The sequence below is a fragment of the Mesoplodon bidens genome (genome assembly GCF_964165515.1).
Source record: "Mesoplodon bidens genome assembly, chromosome: 5".
NCBI classification, from domain to species: Eukaryota; Metazoa; Chordata; class Mammalia; order Artiodactyla; family Ziphiidae; genus Mesoplodon; species Mesoplodon bidens.
Genome location: NC_138161.1, coordinates 4,136,868 through 4,158,016, shown reverse-complemented (window position 1 = coordinate 4,158,016; position 21,149 = coordinate 4,136,868). Strand labels below are relative to the sequence as shown.

At 51.6% G+C, this 21,149-nt stretch overlaps 1 protein-coding gene across 1 annotated transcript in view; it reads left to right on the top strand.

Moving 5' to 3' along the window:
• Positions 1 to 328: 328 nt before the first annotated feature.
• The window catches only part of ABCG1 (ATP binding cassette subfamily G member 1), a 57,470-nt gene continuing 36,649 nt past the window's right edge, over positions 329 to 21,149 (top strand). Inside the window, exons 1-2 of the mRNA XM_081234729.1 lie at positions 329 to 523; positions 7,086 to 7,329. Coding sequence (XP_081090855.1) covers positions 482 to 523; positions 7,086 to 7,329 — 286 coding nt within the window. The 5' untranslated portion in view covers positions 329 to 481. The remainder of the gene's footprint in view (positions 524 to 7,085; positions 7,330 to 21,149) is intronic.

The window sequence follows — 21,149 nt, the reverse complement described above, 5'->3', positions numbered from 1 at the left end:
CCGCCAGACGCCTCCCCTGGCCCGCTCTGGCCCAGCACTGCAGGCTTCGAGGTGGCAGTCCTGGAGGGGGACCCCAGCTGCCTGACCGCAGGGGGCCCGGGGTCGCTGGCCCAGGCCCAGCGAGTTTCCGAACTCGGCGCCTCCGGGGCCAGGGCGGACCCTCGGCACCTGCCAGGCCTGCGGCGTGGGCAGCGAGAGGAGCGGGACTGCCTAGAACTGGGGCAGCCGCGCCGCACAGGAGCAAAACAAGAGCACGCGCACCTGCCGGCTCCGCCCCGCCCCTGCGCGCCGGCCAATCGCGGGTCGCGGGCGGGGCCGGCGCGGGCGGGTCGTGGGCGGGGCCGGGGCCCCAGCTGCGGCCCGAGCCGGAGCCAGAGTCCGCGACCGGCGCAGCCGCCGAGCCTAGGGCGAGCGCAGCCTCTTGCCCGCCGCCCGTCCCCGCCACCCGCAGCCTCGTCCCCGCCGCCGCCGCCCCCGGGGCATGGCCTGTCTGACGGCCGCTTTCTCGGTCGGCACCGTCATGGTGAGTGAGCGCATCCTTCGGCCCCGGGGCTTGGTTCTGTTCTCTAGGAGAATAAAAAACCCACAAAGACCAGCACCCTCACCCTGACACCTGTCCCCGGAGCCCCGGGAGAGGCACCCGACTCCCATCGCCCCCCGCCCTGGCTACCTGGCTCCTCGGGATGCCCCTTGCAGCCGAGGATGCGGGGAAGGCGGAGGGGCCAGGACAGGCAGGGAGGAAGGAGGCCAGGAGCCCCACACGTGTACTGATGGCCTTGACCTCGTCTGCCTCCGGGTGACGGACCTGGGGCCTGGGGCCCCGGAGTGTACTGGGGCGGGGCGGCAGCCTGGGCCAGAGGGAAAGGGGGCCCCATCCCTCTGCCGGCGCGTGCGGCCAGAGCCTGGGGATCGGGCGCCTCTCGCGCTACTCTCCGGAGCACCGGCACTGTCTGGGGGAACAAAAGAGAGAGGCGGTGGAGAGCCGGAGCCCGTGCTGTCCCTTCGCCCTCGGGGACAGCCTCTCCCGGACCTGCTCAGAAGGGGGCGGCGGAGTCATGGGGAGGCAGATGAGGGGCGAGCCTGGGTACCTCTGGCCACATTTCTGCACCCTGTAGAGAGAATAGGGTGGGGACAGAGGCACGCATCTCACTTTTCCCAAGGGTGCCAGCTCCGTAGGGGGACCACCGGCTGCAGGCGCATTCTTTGCTAGACACTATTACAGTAAGTGCTATTCCTCTGAGTGGTCAAGAGTCTCCTCTTGCCGCTTTAAAATATCTCCATAAAGTCACATTAGGAAAAAAACAAACAAACTAGCCATCGTCTCACCCATCCTAGGGCCCTTCATTTCTATGCCTAGCACGCCGACAGTGCAGTTAGGTACCTCTGGACCGATTTCAGGTCATCTAAAGTACAAATAGAAAGCATTCCGTATTCCAAGCCCTCTCGCCCTCCCTATCCATCCATCCGCCTTCTATCCTTTGCCTATGTATTTACTATCCTGCTAGTCACTTCCCTTGAGCTGTAACCCCACCGTGCACATCGGTTTTCACCTCCACCCCTCGCCTTTATTTCATTTTTAGCATCCTGTATTTGAAGTCAGCAGAGCTCAGCAGGATTTGACCGACAGTTACCTCTTGCCTTGAGCTCAAGAAAAAAAAAAAAATAGCCGGGTTTCTGCGCATGCTCTGCTCTGACAACTGCATCCTATGATTCCAAACAGGTTACTGTAGAACATACCGAGCCTCGGCAGCTCATTATATAATGATTTTGTGTAAACCGATAGAATGGGGCCTCAGACACATTAAGGAGGTTGGTAGAGCAGGAAAAAGCCATGGGCAGGGGGACCCACAGGCCGGGTCCCATCTCTAGCCATGTTCTGCCTTTATGACTTAGCTTCTTACATATAAGAGAGATCGAAAAATGAAAGAGGCAGTCCCCTCCTCATGACATTTGCTTTTATCTGGTTGCATGTTTGGGTAACACTTGGCCATTCTTCATTTTACCCGTGTTCATTTCTTTGGGATTCCTAAGTGATGGTGGCAATGGAAAATGAAGGAAGTTACTCTTGTTAGCTGTGGGTAAAGAAAGTTTCAGGTCTTGGAGATACTGGGTAACTAACTCTTGAATCCCTTTCAAAGCTGCAAAAGTAGCTCATACATGTGGGACAATAATGACTCAGAATGTTTTAAGGGACAGGTGTTTTTAATGTCAAGATATTTTGGATGTTACGTTATGGTTTGAGACAGCCCCAGAACTCAGGTGTTTCGTTCGTGTGGAGGTGCTAAGGGCTGAGCTCATTTTTTCAGAGAATGTAGTTTTGTGTGAAAACCATTCTCCCTGAAAACCTTGTGCTTTTTTGTTTTTAATTTAAAAAATTCTACCCAAGTCATAAACAGAGCCCTTGGGAGATACCCAGGATCCTAAACTTTGCTCTGCGGTCCAGCCCGGGGCTGGCTGCCAGGTGTGAGTCTGGAGAAGGTGCCTTGGAGGATGGAAGAAGCACCCACATGGTGTTTCAGAGTCCCTGAGCTGGGCTGGGCAGGGCAGGCAAGGGCTCCCAATGGGACTGGTATTTGGGGCTGTTGGAAGCCAGATTTTGGAGACAGTGAGGTTGGCATTCTGAGTGGCCATGCCAGTGACACCTACCCTTTGCTTAGTTAAGGGCGTGATGTTTGGGTTCTTTTCCCTTAGGCGGTGGCCTTGAGGATTCTGGACCAGTACGTTTTCCTCTTATGTGCCCAGGGTCCCAGGGAGGGATCTGCCCTTCAACCGCAGGGTCTGCTGGTCTAGGTGGGCACCATAGCTGGCAGCAGTGAGAGAAGTGAGAGTGCATGCCTGGAGCCTGCGAGTTCCTCTTGGCTTTCCTCCCTTCCCCAGGATTCTGTGGGGAAAGTTTCTATCTCCAACTGGACTTCCCTGGGTAAAGAGAGTGAAGCAGCCTCACAATGGCTCAGGGGCTCTCTGACCATTAGAGACCCTCCCCAGCTAAACAAGCATCTCAATATATTAGCATTCAAACTGAAATCAGTGCCCAAGAAAATATTCTTACCAACAGCAGTCAGGAACAGTCCAAATAGGGTCTCCTCTGCATTCCACACCTGAATGGACTCACTAGTATTTACCATTTATTACGCAGCACAAATTATGTGTGGAAGGGGAGGTCAAAGACAATGCTTCAGCAAGATAGGGAAGCAAACAAAGAAAGGGAAAGAATGGGGAGGGAGGATGTATTTGTTTCATCTTTAATGAACTCAGGAGGCTCAGGACAAGCTAGCTGTAACCTACATCGCCGGCGGCTCTCATCTGAGGATGTGTTCCCAGAGAGCTGGTCTATTTTGGAGTGACAGCCACTGCCACCCATCAGACAGGATTTCAGGATTTTATTAATTGGACACCCATGGCGGAAAGGTGGGTGATGGCATGCACTGCTTTGGTGTCAGTTGCTTTGGGGGTAGGGTTGTGTGGTCCCCCATTCTCTTGTGGATTTCCCTGCAAGGGACGGGGGCTGGGATGACCCAGGGTCCACTACAGCTTGCCTACAGAAAGCCAAGCAACGTCCCGGCCCTGCTGGGGACTGTTTGGGAGGACCCGTGCAGGCAGGGAAGCCGCACAGAGCTGGACCCCAGCTTGGCTACTTCTTAACGGTGGGGTCTCAGGCAGGTAAGGTGGTATCCTCGTGAAATGGAGCGGCAGAGGGTCATACCCCACCCGGCCCCTGCCCCCGGAGAGCTGTGGAGACAGAGGAGGAGTAATCTGTGCAGTCTGGAGTTTAATGAGCGCACTGTAATCGTGCATTGCTGAATGAATAGTCACTACTGTTCATAATTGCTTACCTACTACGCGGGAGGTATTAATGCAAAACTGTAAATAGTAAGTACGAGCCTCTGGCTTCACCCTCTCGCTCCCAAATCAGTTTACTCCCCCAGCTTTGTCCCACTGGCCCGTCCATTTGTCTCCCTTCCCACTGCCCCCTGCTGGTGAAGGCCACTCACCCTCCCCACTGCAGGCTCTGCTGCAGGAGACGTTTCTCACCGGCCCGTTGGTCTGCTACTTCCGCCTTGAGATGCCTCCGCGGCCTGCAGAGACCTCGGGATAAAGTGCACAGCCCTTAACAAGCTTTGCAAGCCCTCCACCGTGCAGAGCCCGTGTGCCTCGCTAGTCCCACCTTGTTCCAAAAGCCCCTCCCCCGTTCCCAAATCAGAGCTGCAGCCCCTGAATTTCAGATCTCCAGATGTTCCGCTGTCTTGCTGCCGAGCCTTTGCACGTGCTGTTCCCTCGCAGGGAACGTCGGTCGTGGACGAGCACCCCTTCCCCACCCCACCTCGCTAAGCTCACCTCACAGTTTATTTCCTCAGAAACACCGTGTATCCCCACCCAGGACCCCCACTGCCTTGCGTGACCCTCGTGGGTCCCTGCATCGTCTTGTTCTAGCTCTTGCCCCTGGGTATTGAAATTGTTTGCGGCCCAGTCTTGGACTTGAGCTTGCTGAGGCCACAGGCCATGTCTGTCTGGCTGACTGCTGATCCCCAGGGCTTTATCTGGGCTGTGAGGGAGAGAGTGAGTGAGAGGACAGATAGGCTTGGAGTCTAGACGGGCAAGTCAGACCCTCATCATAATCCAGGTCTGGCATCTGCTCCAGCTGGCAGGTGGGTGGAGTCATGACTGTTCGTCCCTGTATTCGTGTAGGTTTCATTAAAAAGGGAAGACCCGACCTGTCCCTGGGCTTCCTCCGGGGTTGACGCGAGTGGTGGGTGCTGGGGGAGGTTGTGGATGGTCCAAGGTGGTTGGAGGTGGAGGGGGCCACGCCCTGGGGAGGGGCTTCTGGAAGCTCCCGCCCCCAGCTGAACACAGAGCAATTGGCTGTCCCGGCGTTAGAGCCAGTGCCCCAGCAGGACGTGGGTCTGGAAGTAGACGTCTCACCTTTCCAGGTGGGGGTGAGGATGGACTCTGGGGACCAGGCCTGGAGCTAACTGTCTCACCCATTACTCTGTCCACTACCCCCCCCCCCCAGCAAAGCCAGGATTTGGTGCTTCCAGGGCCCCTGTGGAGTCAAACGGGGTTATAACCCTGGGACAGCAGCTCGTGTTCCCAGGAGCAAGACAGGTGGGCCCAGGGATGGCATTTGGTGCTGCTCTAGGTGCTGGAGCTGCAGGTGCACGTTCTTACCCGCGGGTCAAAGCCAAGAGCGTGCTGAGCTGGGGCAGGGTCTCCTGTTGTTCCTTCAAGGGGCCCCGACGCAGAAGGCACCAGACAAGCTCGGATGCAGAGGCCACGCCCTGCAGCGCCCTCCCGGCAGGCAGCGGGAGAGGCTCGTTCTCAGCCCAGGCTCTGAGGAGGCCCGTTGTCAGGCTAACACAAACCTCCCCAATTATGTGGAGGATGCAGGAACCTACTCCTGCTTGTGTTTGAAGCATTTCTCATGCTCGGTGCCAGCGGCAAACCAAGATGAATTTTGTCGGAGTTTTACTCCGCACTTTAATTTTTAGCCACAGAACATTACAGTCAGGGAGCTAAGTTCTGATGCGGTTAAGCTTTCCAGAGGTAGGAGATGCCTGGGAGGTGTGTGTGTTGTGTGTCTTTTTCTTAAGCAGCAAAGCAGCATTTTCAAACAGCACAAGAACTGGAAACCCCTGTGCCCACATCTCCCCATCCCCCTATTTGTGTTTTAAAGATTCAAAACCTCCAAATCGTCCAAGATTTCCACGATGGAAATAATGTGGAATAATCATAATGGAAATCCTCTTCAAGGATGCAGTCACGTACCCTCAGGAGGCCACTCTAATGTGGGGGAGGGCTTGTTTCGGTCACTAGAGTTGCTGGAGTTTATAAGGATGTTTATGGATGATCCACTCTCTGGTTTTGTTTTAGCCTTTTGTTAGAAACAATAACGATCAAAAAGCCATCAACTTTAAAGAAATCTCACAACCTGTGGAAAAATAACAGTCTGATGTTATTTAGAACAAATAGCAGTATGGCAGTGTCTCCCCAGTCCTACGGCCATCAGAAGGGCCTGAATTATCAAAGGTGGTTGTCCACGGGCTCTCCAGATCAGGCTGACTGCCTTCAACAGTATGGAGGAGTGTCTCCAGAGGCCCACACTTTTGGCACTGTGGAATGTTCTGTCTTGATTCAAGAGGCAGCTAGAAAAAGCACAGCACATTATTCATCCACCCCAGGGTTCTTCTGTGTTTTGGAGGTGCCTAAAGCATATTGACTTGTCCAGCGTAGCCAAGCCATTAGAAAGGATATTCCTTTCTTTGCTTAAATACCTTTGGTTCTTGGCTTATCTGTAACGGTTCAATGGACTCCCAATGGAAGCTTGAAAAGCCAATGTAGCTATGTATTAGGTATCCAGGTGATGCAGTGGAAGAGGCACCCGTTTTCTAAGATGACTCATCCTGGGATCACTTCTGCCCCTCACTTGATCGTAGAGCTCAGAGCAAGTTCCTTAAAATAGTCTGTGCCTCAGTTTCCTTGTCTGTATCCCAGAGAAAAACAAATCAACCTTTCCAACACTTCAGTGCTATTATGAAGATATGGTGAGAGAGGAGAGCTGTAGGCATTTGGAAAATTTACAAGGAAAACACAAAGACCGTCTCCCACAAACCCCGTCAGGTCAAGTGGTATCATTGCCCTTGAGAAATGTTTATGAGGTTATGCCAGGAAGGGACTAAAAGAGCTCATTGTAAAGCTTTTTCAGTTGTGCATTTCTTAGCAGCCTCATGTATTTTTATGGGATTTTTTTAGTGAGTGGACTGTAGGTAGATCATTTTTAGGGTGGCTGGTGTTTCATCCTTTGAGATGTATTTATCAGTTTTGTGATTAGATGTTATGATTCCTAAATAAGATGGTAGATCATAGCTTATCTTTAGCATGTTTTTAGTAGAAGAATAAGTGAGGGCCAGGGAGGAGGCATTCCTCCAGGTGAGCATCCTTCCTGTGATGCTGAGGGCACCACGGAGGGTGAGAAGCACCGATCGATGACGCTGGCTGATCAATGGCTCTGAGCCTAACGGTGAGTCCCTGTGGTCCTTCCCGTGGTGTAACTTATACCTGCTCTCGGTGCTTCCTCCCCGTCTTTCTAGAATGGCAGCAGTTACTCTGCAGCAATGACAGAGCCCAAGTCAGTGTGCGTCTCTGTGGACGAGGTGGTCTCTAGCAACCGCGAGGTCATGGAGATGGAGCTGCTGAACGGACTCCTGAAGAAGGAGGACAACAGTGTCACAGAGGCCCAGCGCCTCTCCTCCCTGCCGCGGAGGGCGGCCGTGAACATCGAATTCAAGGACCTTTCCTATTCGGTCCCAGAAGGCCCCTGGTGGAGGAAGAAAGGTAGGCCGGGGGCTGCTGTGTGCATCCAGAGGCGCAGGCACCTCGGAGGAAGGAACAGGTCGTTTGGGAAGATATGGGTCTGGAAGCTGGGAGGCTGATTCTCTTTCCAGACTCTGGCTCTGCCGTGGCCAATGTATGTAATTGCTTTATGCCCGATTTTTCCTCACTTAGGATATGAACAGATCAGATGACTCAAGATTCACAGCGTTTGTTGTGTTTTTTTTGACTGAGTGTAGTTGATTTACAATGCTGTGTTAGTTTCAGGTGTATAGAAAAGTGATTCAGTTATACATATATATATACGTATATATATATATATATGCACTTTTCCAGATTCTTTTCCATGATAGGTTATTACAAGATATTGAATATAGTTCCCTGTGCTATACAGTAGCTCCTTGTTGTTTATCCATTTTATATATAGTAGTGTGTATCTGTTAATCCCAAACTTCTAATTTATCCGCCCCCCCCCCTTCCCCTTTGGTAACCATAAGATTGTTTTCTACGTCTGTGAGTCACACACTGGTTCTTAAACTCTGATATGATCACAGAGTTTGACCAGGGTCCATGTGTGCTGGTTTCCTGTCTGCACTCGGCGGGTCCTCTTTACTGGATGATGTTAATGTTAGTCTTTCGAGATAGGACTCTTTTTTTAATGTTTCAGAGCAAAGTGGAAGCCAGGTGTTTCCTCCCAAGCTTGAAGTGTTGAAAAGTAACCAGTGACCTCTAGTAACCTCTCTGGAAACCAGTCATGTACGTTTACAGATCTTGAAAGGACTGTCTCATGGTTGGGGCGTTGGTGGGCTCTCCATAAAAACAGAAGAGATGATGGAGCAGGTGGGACTCGGAGGTCTCGGGAGAGCCACACACACAGGAGTTTGCCGCCGGCCTGTTGCCTGTTAATGGGAATTGACGACTGATGGTATTCTGAGTTTTCTTAGCAACGTGGATGCTCCTTTGCCAGCCCTAGATTTTCAGAGCGTGTGGAGTTAATGCCTCCCTGGGTTGGTATTTCTTTCTCGAGCCGGACCGACTTCCTCCCCAGGAACTCACTCCTCATCCCCCGTGGCCCCGTGCACCCTCCATCTGCCCATCTTTGAGGGGGGGTGACTGGGAGAGGATGTGTTACACATCACCCAGAAACAGTGGTCCTCAGTTTCTAATGAATCATTTCAAACAACTTGAAAATCTATGAGGAATTTGGAACAAAGTAACTCAGGTACCCCCGGAATATCCTGGAATATTGGGGTTGTTTAGAGCTCTCAACTTAAATCTAGATTCAATCCTTCTTCCTTTTTGAAGAAGACCCACCAAGACTCACTTGTTTACTTTTCATCTTTCTCCCCCTATTGCCTTCATGTTGCTTCCTACTCTCTTGACGTGAAGCAGTTGAGACGGTTGGCGTGGGCACCCTGGAATTCCTTGGAGCCATGATTTTAGAACCTTGATTGGCTGGTCCCTGGGACCTTTGAGCCAAGCTGGTTGTGGGATGATTTTGTGTCTGTTTGCACAAATGGGAACAGATCCCAAACCTTGTCAGCGGCTGATACTATAGCATTGTTATCTGAGACTCAACATTTTCAGAGCGTGCCAGCCTGTTTTGTTAACAAATTCTGTGAGAGGCTCAGGATTGGGCCCATCTGTTTGAGCCTCTTGAAATTTCACCAGAAGATTCCAGCCTTTTCCTTCTCCACTTGAACAAAGATTTTACCGAAAAAATGCACTGAGCGACCAGGAGGGTGTTGTGAGGTTTTGACCTGATGTGTCTCTATAGACAAACTGCGGCAGACCTGTGGGCCACGTGGGCAGGTTTCTGTCCACGTGTTACAAGTGGCCTTAGAAACGTGGTCATGATGCTGAAAACGCTTGGATGGGTATCCTCTCAGGTGAAGGCTTGAAATGCAGAAATGCACATATTTGAAAACCATGGCAGAATCTTGGTTTGAAATCCAACCCAGCAGGTGTTCACCTGGGGCTGGCAGGTGAAGACTATCATTTCCTGGTCAGGTGTGCGGCTTGCCCACCCTGTGTTCTCTACATGTTAGAACTGGTCACACTGATTGTCAACGGTGATGGCCTCTTAATTAATGAGGGAGGGGCCACTACTGTCCATGGCGGGTGGCCTCCTAGGAAGCCCCGCCCAGATGGCTGCCAGATAAACACTTGCCCTGCAGTAACCTGTGTGGGCTTAAGCAGGGAGGAGTAGAAAGTGGGCCCCAGGGACCTGCCCGTGAGTCAGAGATGGCTAGGGCTGGAGAGGAAGTCGGGCACCATGAGCCTGGTGCATCCAGGTTTTTGGTTTCTCAACCAGCGAGGCCTGACTTCTCTGTCTGGCTTCCTCTCGGCCTCTGTCTCCGCCCCAGCGCCTGTGCCCACTTCCCTCTCTCTGGGCCCCTTCTCCCATGTAGCCCTGTGGGTACCCTCACTGTTCAGAATTTAGATGGTTTATCACTCCCGCATACCTTGAGGGTGTGGGATACTTGTCCACCTTCTCACTGAATAGAAAGGAAGCCACGTGTGAAGGGCTTGCCCCGAGCCTGAGCTGGGGGGTAGGCCAGGGGCTGGGTGGTGGTTTCCAACTCTGTGGTCCAGCTTGGGCACCCGGGCAGCGCCTGGTGCAGGGCCTCAGGGTGCCAGGGTCCCCATGGCCATAGGGAAGCAGCGCTCCTTCTCCAGGCTTGGTGCCCACAAATGCTTGCCGAGCTGGCAAACATTTCCCTTTTCTCTTGGTGGCAGTTTTATATTTCGCGTCACCTCTGTGTGATGCCCAGCGTGATGCCAAGTGTGACCAAACTTTGGGGCAGGAGCTTTTGCTCTTACTTCTCTGACCATATTCTGTTTTTCTGTCTGTATCCAGTCAATAGTTTTTTGTGTTTTTTTTTTAAAATTCAACTTTATGTGCTGAGCTCATTGTCATGACCACAGTGAAGTGTGTGGTGAAGGACAAAGGAGCCTGAGGGCTGGAGTGATTCGCTCAAGGTCGGAGCCAGCAAGGTCCACCATCCAGCCCTCGGATTCCTAGTCCAGGCTTCTTTTCATCACGAAGACAGTGGGCCACTCCAGTAAACTCTAGGAAAGCTGTTTTCTCCCAGAACATGGTGCTACAACACAAACTCAACCCAGAATGCTGTAGCAAAGCCTGGCACTGGGATTAGAATAATATTAAATATTAAATAATATTAAAAACTCCTACACAATTATTTTAAAGAAAAAGGATGGAGAAAGAGAGCTTCATAATCCTTAGTAGAAAGGTCATAAGTGACTCCACAGCAGTATTTTTAAGAAGGCAACGTCAGGCACTGATTCTTTGTAATTCTTGAGCTTGACAATTGCCAGGCATTGACTTCAGCGTCTAAGAAAACAACTTGTATTTTCAATTGTAGCTCCATTTTCACCATATGATTAATGATGTCTTGAGAGGAAAATCTGGATCGTATAATAGATTCCTAGTAGACAATATAATTGTGAAAGGAACTGTTCTCAGGAGAAAAAAAGTACACCCCAAGGATGATGTCCCTGGCTTCTGATACAGTCATTACTTTCCCTCAAGGAATTCACTCACAGAGCCTAAGTCGATGGGATAGATGATTTGGAGCAATGTGGACTCTGGTGCCGTTACACAGACTACCGTGTCGAGGGACGTAGGGGAACGATCCGGTTTGATTGTCCTCACTCACCCCAGTGTGACTTACTTTTGAAAGCAGCTTTTGCTTCCTGGGCGGTAGACACTGCATTGGCGTTGGTAACATTTAGGACCCCTTGTTAAGAAGAGAAACCACGTTGTGAAATGCTGAGGTGGAGCGGAGAAAATTCTACACTCAGACAGCACTCTGTGGCTTTCAGAGCTCGTCCACACTGTGGAATTAAGGGGGGACTCTGGGTCGTCTGTCCCCCAAGGAGACTGGAGCCATTTCCATTTATACAATTCAAGCAGCCCTTTGGACCAGCTGGCTCAGGGGCCAATCCTGTCCTTTCAATGTGTGGAGTATACGAGGTTCAGAGATATATCCCTGGTCACAGGAGCAGGGGAGGTGGGACGTGAAGGCAGGTCTGGGGGGCTTGAGGCTATAGGACCTGACAAGACACCTAGTAAACATCCGGCCCTGAGGTGGGCACACAACAGGACCATGATGGCACGGATGTGCCTCACCCCATTTTACAAAACCACTGGGGGTGGCCTTGACTGTTACCTCTGACTCATTTCCCCTTTAATCGGCCTGCTTGGATGTCAGTCACCTCTGCCTTTCACAGGGACCCATAAAGAGGTCTCCTAATCCCATGGAGAGGCTTGGCTGTCCTGTCTCCTCCCCCAGGGAGGTGAGGCTGGCATGTATGGCATGCTTTGCACAAACAGGTGACATGATTCTTAGAAATGAAATAACACCTCCCAAGATGACCCTGTGGGTTGAGAACAAAAGTAATCATATCTGAGGGTTTGGAGAGTTTTCTTTACTCTTCCCCAGCTGGCTGGGGCCTCAACACAGTAACACTCCGATGGAATGGGACAGCACCTCCTACTTTGAAACCGGACCCTCCAGCCTCATCCTTGCCAAATGCCAGGATGGAGTTAAATATTCTGGGCAGCCCCACATCAGGTTATCTGTATTGGTTTGCTTCTGAGCTATAAAAATGCATTTGAACACCCTTCTCAATTTGAAGTTTGCTTTCTCTTAATTTCCATGGCAATTTCACAAGGCCTGCTCTGACAGGCTGGCTAAAATGAGTAGAATGTGCCATTAAAATTCCTTTCAGCGATTCCATTAAAGTAAGACTGGATTCCAACGCAGCGCTGGGTGACTTGATCCAACCGACTGGGACAGGGGTGGGGAGGGAAGGCCAGATAAAGGGGGACTCTGGAAATCCCAGAGCAGAGAGGGGGCTCCAGAGGGGGGTGCTGCTCAAGTGCAAAGGCGGGTTTCTGTTCCCCTAGCATGAATGAATTACTTTTGTACTTCTTGGAAACTCTCATGCTAAGGTGGGCTTTCTTTGGGGTGCAAAAGAAATGGCTTTTGATACTGTGCCTTTGTCTTTATTTGAGGCTGTGACTGGTCTTATAGTGCAGTGTGGCAAACCTAAACCTTGCTTGCCAGGGATCCCTGCTTGAGGCTGGGGCTTTACACCGGCAACCCAATGACCCCAGGTCACCTTGGCGAACGCAGATGGCTGGACACCTCCTCCCATCCCCTCCCGGGCCAGTTCTCAGGCTCTCAGTGGCTTCCTCTCGGGCCCATTTGGTGATGAGGTCTTCTGGAATAGTTCTGTACCTCCGTCTTATATACTCCGAAAGAGGCTTTGAAAAACTGTGGAGGATGGGCTGACTCTCAGGACAGATGGATGTAGCATGACCATGTACAAAACCAAAAGGGTTTGCTAGTTTACAGGCAGAACTTGAACATCCAAGGGGTCTAGGCACCCCTTCTCCAGCCAGCCCCTTCTCTCCCTTGGAGCACACTACGTGGAAGCCAAACCATCACCAGTTGGGACCTGGAATCAGGGGTGCGTGATTCAAGTGTGGCTCGATCAGGCTCAACAGCCCCCGTAGACACGGCACAAGTGGCCCTGCCGACACTGGCTCTTCTCCTTTGCTTCACTGTCAGGCCACCCCCGTCGCCTTCTGATTGGCAAGGCACAGTAACACGTTGCTATTTTTCCAGAGAGTGTGCCTGGTCTGGAGCCATCTGGTCTCTTCAGTGTGACTCTGCAGGACTATGTTCTGCTCAGTGAGGGGTTGATGTCACTATCACTTTTCAAGGACATTCTTGCCACACTCATTTTCACCTGCTTGGGGGGGGTGCCCTCCTGCCTTCCTTTAACACCCCAAATATGCTGACATCTTGAAAACTTCACATGCCGGAACTAACGTCCTCTCTTATAAACCAGAACCGAATCCATCAAGGCCAAGAAATAACACAGGGTGACATTCTGCTGAACACGAAACCATTTCTTTTTTCTATAAATTGGCAGAAGAAAATGTTTAGTAACCATACACCTGCTCTTTTGGAGTTCAGTTGTAGAATCAACAGATTTGCTTATTTAAGGAACAAAGGTAACCATGTGGGTCAGATTAAAAAACATTTGGAAAGACTGAACCCTACAAACCAGGGGTTTGTAGAACGAAGGTACGTGCTCTATAAAACCCTTGCTGATGGAGTTCCAAAACCTCTAAAGGAAAGCTTACATTCAAGTAAAATATCTCTGATACTGAATGTTTTTGCCCCTAATTTGAGAAAAGGCATCGAGCGAAGTTTTCAGAGTGAAGGCTGGAGGCTGATGCACCTGCAGGGACCCGGCCTCACCCACAGCCCTTGGTTTTACTTCTCACTTTGTCAGCCGTGTTGTCGTTAGTCACCTTTGTGCTTGTGGGGTAAATGGCATTCAGTGTCAAACTTAAGACATACCAGAGTGATTTCAAGACTGTAATTATGTCCAGCTGAGACCTGTATTTAGAGCCTGAATCTTGGAGCCCAAAGGGGCCTGGGAGCTCCCTCATCTGGCCTCTCACCTGTGGAGCAGTCCCTCTCGCCCCATGACAACGGGCGGCCAGCCTCTGTCTGGGCAGCAGCCAGAGCCTGACATCTCTCTGCGTGGCCAGGTCCATGTTTGCACAACTCTCATTCTTAGAATTCTGTCTGTTGAGCTGAAATCTCAATTCGAGTCATGTTCATTTGTTGATCCAAGTTCTGCTTTTTGGAATTCTGCAGAACACATACAATCTTGGTCTTGAAATGAGCTCACGAATTGGGAGGAGGAAAGCCTAACCATGTACAAAACAGGTACATCAAGATCCAGGGCTACCTGGAAAGGAGGAAATAAGAAGCCTGTGGTTCACGGAGGAGATGAGGCTGGAGTCCTGCTTTGGGAGCAGGTACCACAGTGGCATCCCTGGGGGCACGGCAGTGAGCAGGGGCCCCTGCTGGAACGTTCTGGGTCTTGGTTGTGAACTGGTAAGGGTGGAGATCAACGGAAAAACAGAACCTGAGTGACTCTTTCTGTTTCTTTTACTGTCATAAGGTGAACTGATGTGCTCAGACAAAAAAGTCCCTCGCCTTGATAGCTCCACTGCCTATCTTGAAAGCGAAACTTTTAGCAGGAATTTTATGGGGTTTCTCAGTTTTTATTTCTTCCCTCCCACTTTTTTGGCGGGAGAAGTGTCTATTTTTTTTTAAATTAAAAATAATTGTTTACTAAGCAAATGCTGTTTGCTTTAGCACATTGTCTCATTAAGTGTTCCCCGGAAAGCCACGGGGCATTATCAGTATGGACATTACCCAGGAGAAAAGGAGGCTTAGAAGGAGGCAGATCTCAGGTTCAGGCTTAGACCGCAAGTCCTAACGACCTGCCTCTCAACAAGCTCCACTGAGAACCCTTCTCCCTTTTGTCATTTCGCAGGTCCACGTAAGATGAGCTGTTTTTCTCACCTTTTCTTTGCGGATGACAAACACATCCCTAGACCCTGGCGGCAGCAGGGTTGCCACAAAAGCCCTTCTCATCTGCTGGGGAAGGGGACCCCCAGATTTCCTTCATGAGCTGGGCTGGGGGCAGTTTTGGCTTCCATCGTGAATCAGAACTCCGTCCAGCTGGCTGGGGTCTGTGCGGGGCGCCTCTGCTCGCCCTGCCTCTCCAGGACGGGGTTATTGGGCTCCCTGTCGTCCACCCCTACGTTCCTTCCAAGGGCGACCGGACCGGCTTGTCTCGAAGGAGCGAATTCATTCTGGCCAGTCCCCACCCCCACCCCCAGCCCGCCGAGAGGGCTCTTCCTCCGGCTTTAAAAACGGAGTAAAAACCCATCTCTTTTCTTGGCCGAGGCGGACGCTGAGTCTGCAGGCATGGGGCCCAGGGCGACATTTGTGCTGTCCCAGCCAAGCGGCAGGGACACACCTGCTTTCAGATATAGATCTAGCTGAGGGTCCGGCAGAGGCTCCCTGGAGGTTTTCGTGCTCCTCGGGAATCCTAAATTTTCAACGGTTGAAAGAGAAGATCACGGTCGGCCTAGCTGCGGGCCCGGCAGGTGCGCCCCGCTGCGCGTGCGCAGTGGCCGCCGGCCGCCGCCGCGCGCGCCGGGGTTACTACCGGTCAACGCTCGCGGGTAACCTCGGCGGCGCCGCGCGATTGGCTGCGCGTCCGGCGCTGTTGCTAAGCGCGAGCAGAGGACGCCGAGCTCCTAGGTCCCGATGCTGCGGCCCCTCCGAGCAGGCCGGGGTCTCACCCTACCCCCGACTGGGGCTGCCCTGTGCACAGCGGACCCCCGGGCATGCACTCCCCACTGCTCCAGCCCAGATCCGACTAACACCTGGGCCCGGAAAGTGGGAGAACCTTTCCAGTAGCCTAATTTTGCTCTGGAGGCATCACTAAAACGTATCTGAGGAATGGAGATATTTCTTACCCAATGATTATTATTTTGATGTCTTTAAGAGTAACTGGGAAACTTCACTGGAATAGAAATAGCACATAGATATTTAGAAAGGCTGTCCTCAGGAAAATGGCTGGCGTCCTGTGCAGTGTCTCAGTCCTTATCGCTTTCATCAAAATGGGGAGGCTCCATGAATTTTCCAGCCTTCTATTTAAAGTGGCAAGTCTGGCCATTAGGTCAGGTGCATGCGTTTCCTGTGAGACAACCGAAACCTGAATCCTCATGAAATATTCTTGTTTTGCTTTGTTTTAGGTTCTCCCTGTGGGTGAAGTAATGAGAGGCAAGGCCTCCTGGTTTGGGCCAAGTCAGCGTTTACAGATGACCAGGGTGGAGTTTGGAATCCTGGAATTCCCTTAGGAATCTGAGTGGCAGGTCCAGTAAGTGGGCTGGAATCCAGGGTCACGCTGCAAGGCTGCCTCTTCCCTGATCTCTGCTGACTCACTTCCATCCTGGGCGTGTTAGCGAGGCTTAGAGAAATAGCAGCTGAACTTTAGGTGTGCTTCCCCGTAGCATCCAGTACACATCGTGTGCATGTGTGTGTGCGTGTGTGTGCGTGTGAGAGAGAATCCATACATGCGATCATAAGCCCCGTTCCAGCGCCTCAAAGGCCTGGGATGCCTTGATGGAACTGGAGGTGCCATGCTTTGCCTCTCCCTGGGAACCAGGGTCTTCCCTAGACAGCCGGCCGGTCTGGTTCCTATGGGCTGAATTTAGGTGAGTTATGAAACGTTCATCATTCATATGGCTTCTGACCAAACACAAGGAGACCAGGAGCTAATGATTGTTCTTATGAGAACAGTCTTGGGTTTTACTTGGTTGCTTATTTGATTTTGTGATTGTACAGTTGACATTTTTATAAACCTACCATAAAGTATGGTTCTCAAATCTCTGAGACTCACTGACCTGAAGGTTGGATACAGGAATCAGAGATGGTGGTGGGTAACTTTTACACATAAATTCCCTCTTGTGTTTTCCTGAGGTGCTGCTGGTGAGGTGGGTGAAAAACCTTTGGAAAAAAGAAGGAAGTGCACATTTATGATAGCCGAGACGTTCCATTGCTATAAACAATAACAGTGCTTATTGCCAACACAAGAACAGACTATATCCAAAAGTTGGTTGAAAAGTGGGGACCCCTTACATTTAGTTTCACATTTCATGAGAGTCCCCACTGAGACTTGGAAAGGAAGCTTGTGGGTTTCCTGTTTCTAAGACCTGCATGTCGGCCTGTCCAGAAAACGGTTATGTCCTAAATGGTATGAGAGGGTACTGTCTGATCATGGGCTTCTGGTCTACCCTGTAAGTTGTCACAAATGTGCTGCATGCCTTGGTCCAAACCCCGCACCCTTTTCTCGTCTCTGATTTTTGTGTGGCTTACAGAGGAGGATGACAACTGTCATCTTGTCCCTTTGTCTCTTCTTAAGAGTGTTCTTAGTTTCAGGATTGGATAAGTCTCTATAAGTCTCAAAGTGCTTAGCCTGGCCGAAAGTCTCTCTGTGGGCCCTTTCCTGCTTGTCTCTTTTCTCCGCAGCCACTCTGCATGTGCCAGCCAGGTGGACCGCCTGCTGCAGAAGGGGCTGCTTACCCAGTATCTGTGCGTTCTCTGCCTGGGCCACACCCTCTGCCAGGAACCCTCCCTGCCTCCCCAAGCTGGGGGAAAGCCTGCCTTCATCCATCCTTACCTCCGGGGCCAGCGTCCTTCCTGGGCACCTCCCTACCCCTCTGCCCTATGATCATAGAACTCAGAGCATGATTTTATGTGTTTCTTCTTCTGAGCTTCCAAGCAGTGGCTGTGTCAGTCACCCCTCATCTCTGCCACCTACCCCAGGCTTCACTCAGAGTCGCCACCCTCTAGGTGTCTGCCAAATGAAGGTATGAAATAACAAAAATCTGAATCACAGTAGAAGAGCATCTGCTTTTACCCCAGAAGAGGTCTTAGGAGAAGTGGGGAGGAAAATCAAGAGCCCCGAGGAGATGGAGTGTTTTGATCTTCCCTTGCTGTGTCAAGCCCGTGAGCCGTCTCTGACTAGCCATGTAGGAAGTGGTTTCTAGGTGCTGCTTCCTTGGGGCAGCTCAACCGCTGGCCTCAGCTACAGCATCGTGGGTGGGCAGGTGGGGTGCCGGGCAGTGGGGAGAGCCTGGATTCTGGGTCAGGCAGCCTGCCCTTGAAGCCTGGCTCCATGTGGTTTGGGGACCTCGGTTTCTCATCTGCAGAATGGGGCTGATAAGAGTGCCGGTCTCAGAGGGTCGGGGTGGGGAGTGACTGTGACCCACGTGCACACAGTGGGGCTCAATGCTTTTTAGTGTGTGGGTCAAAGGTCTCTGAAGGGTTGGGTTCTTGGCTTCATTAAAGATTTGGCATAATAATAATAATAAAATAATAATAATAATAGCTCATGCGCAGTAACTTACCCCGTCTTCCCAGAAACCCCGTGGGAAGGTTTGCTTACCCTTGCCCTGTGGTTCAGAGCAGTTAAGTCCCCTGCGCATTTGTCCAGCAGCACAGAAGTGCCGTCTCTTGCACGGCATCCGGGATCTCTCATCCAAATGCCTGGAGCTTCCTGCCCTCCCAGAGGGAGACAGCTGACAAGCTTCCCCAGAGTTGTTCTCCGAGAGAATTTCTACACTGTTCCTTCTCTACCGTGCCCCTGGGTTTCCTGCTCCTGGCAACAATTAGGACTAAATCAACCGAGCGTTTCAGAGATGATGTGAACAAATGCCTCTTGTTAAGACGCATGTGCTTTCGTGGACCAGCTAGGTGGAGTTTATTCTATCCGGGAGGTCTTCCAGGAGCTTTAGGTTACCACCCGAGGAGGGTTACATGGTCCAGACATTTACATGGAAGCATCTGCACTTGTCGTTACTGGATGGAAATTTCCACCGTTGGAACGAAGCTACCCACAACCTTACACTTTAGAGCTTGGCCTCAGGAGTGAGGTTTGTGTAGGTTACCTTAGGAGGATGTGAGATTTTATCAGGTGCCGTGCGTTAAAGTCTGGTGGCTAGACTTTGACGATTGAACATTAAGGATGTTGTACCCACTGCTCCAGCTGGTAGCTGTGGGGGTGTCGGTGGTGAGCGAGGTCTCAGCGTGGCAGCGGCATGGCCAGCGTGTGAAGGCTGTTCTTGGATTTGCAGATATTTAACGTGAAATCCCACTGGCTGTAGTTTTGTAGAAAACGTATTTTCCTTCCTTTACAGTAATTCTGAATTAATGTGTACCAAGAAGGAGGTTAAGATGAATTGAATTGTATGTGGGCCTTAGTTAAAATTTTCCTTCTTTCTCTCTCTGTTTATTTTAATAAAATGATTCCCCATCTAGCGCCTTTTAGCAACATGCACTCAGCAGAGAAGGGGGTGGGGCTGGAAGCGTGGCCTCCAGACTAAAAGAGTCAGGGTTCAAAACCCGGCTCCACCACTTACCAGCTGGGCAACTGGCTGAGTCACGTAACCTCCCTGTAGAAAGGGGTTATTAATAATAATAATGCCCATCTTATTGGACCGAATATCTTGATACAGGTGAAGCTCTGTGCCCAACATGTAGCATTTAATAAACGGTAGCTACAGTCCTTATGAATGGTATTATATGGGATATAATAAAATAATAATAGCCTAGAGTCACCAGGATGTTATCATTCTAAAAGTAAGTTGGGGGTAAAATCTGAGGCTTTAGAAATAAAAGGAGTGAAGCTACTGCACAGTTACGGTGAATGTTGACTTAGCTGAGCGTTTCCTGGGTGCGAGGGAGGAGGGGGAGGACCTCCCGAGGTCACAGGGCTGTAAGTCTTGTGTTAGAGGGAGGGTCCAGCCCTGTGTACCTGCCTTGGGCTGCGAGGCCCCCCACTGGGCAGAGGAGGATGGCAGTGGTGTGACCAGCCTTGCCGGCGTCCCCACCACCTTGTCATTGATGAGGGAACCGCTGCTGGAGAAGCGTGAGCGACACGTTCAGCCTTCCTACGAGGGCCACTAGGACCCCAGGCTCCCCCTCTCTGTCCTGCATCCTGTCAAAAGATCCTTTGACCTCCCAGGTCCACAGTCATTTTTAACAAACTTGAAACGTTAAAATATTTCCTTCTTTCACGCATGTGCCCTGCAGCGTTGTCTTCATCGAGAACAAGGTAGTGTCATCAGAGAGGAATCTGATGAGCTTGGAGGCTGTGGTGTGGGAATCCTGCAACCAGGGCTCACATCCGGCCCAAATTCAGCCTGCTCTGCGTCTTTGGGGACAGCAGACAGCCGTGACAAGCGGACACCACACTCGCGCACGCAGGGCAGTGCGGGGTGAATCCGCTGCTCTGGGACTTTGTCAGCATCGCGGGGGTGGGGTGGCCATGTGGGCAGACTTCCCAGCGGGAATCGGTGGCCCGGGGGCCTGTAATGGCCAGGAAGGAGCACGTGGATCTCTGGGAGTTTCCTGACTCTGACGCTCCAGGACTTGCTCTGAGAGCCCTGCCCACGTCCAGAAGTGACTGGACTCGGAATGCGAGAGCCGGACGACCCAGCTGGGCCACCAGGTTTCATGAAAACCTGTGCAAAGTGGGCCTTCTTGGTTCACATGACGTCAGTGAGCTTGCTGTAGACTGAAGGGGGCCACATCAGAGCTGTGTTTCTGGGGGGAGTTTGAAAATCCATAGGGTTTGATAATGTCATACTGTTTGGTAAGTGATTCCGTCGTATGGAGAAGGCCCCAGGGTGCTTTGGTCCCTTTTTTTTTTTTTTTTTTTTTTTTGCGGTACGCGGGCCTCTCACTGTTGTGGCCTCTCCTGTTGCGGAGCACAGGCTCCAGACGCGCAGGCTCAGAGGCCATGGCTCACGGGCCCAGCCGCTCCGCGGCATGTGGGATCTTCCCGGACTGGGGCACGAACCCGTGTCCCCTGCATCGACAGGCGGACTCTCAACCACTGCGCCACCAGGGAAGCCCTGGTCACTTTCTTTTACAAACGTACCTGCCATGGACAGTACAGCGGAGCCAGATACCTCCCTAAGGAACGTGGGGCAGTGAGGTTTTCTTTTATTTTGTGCAAAATTATCAAGGCACGTGCTATTCTTACTACCGTATTTGGACTTTCTGCGTTCCCGTTAGGGATTAGTGGCTTTTCAAAAACTGTGCTGTGAGAGGGGAGGAGGGTGCTGGAGCAATTAAGGGCAGCGATGCCTGGTACCCAGAACCGGATGGTCAATCTGGGGATGGAGAGAAGTGCCGAGAGGTAAGGGGTGAGTTTGCTGCCGGGAGAAGGCCGACCTCTCGGGGGGTTGTTTCACACCTCACACGTCCACAGCTGCTCTCAGAGCTGGTGAGGGTGCGACGGCCCAGGAGGTGGCACATTGGCTGTTTCATGCCCCCAGAAGCTGACGTGGCAGGAGTCCATCACAGTGAGCAGTGGTCCCAAACCGAGCGAGCACGAAAGTGGCC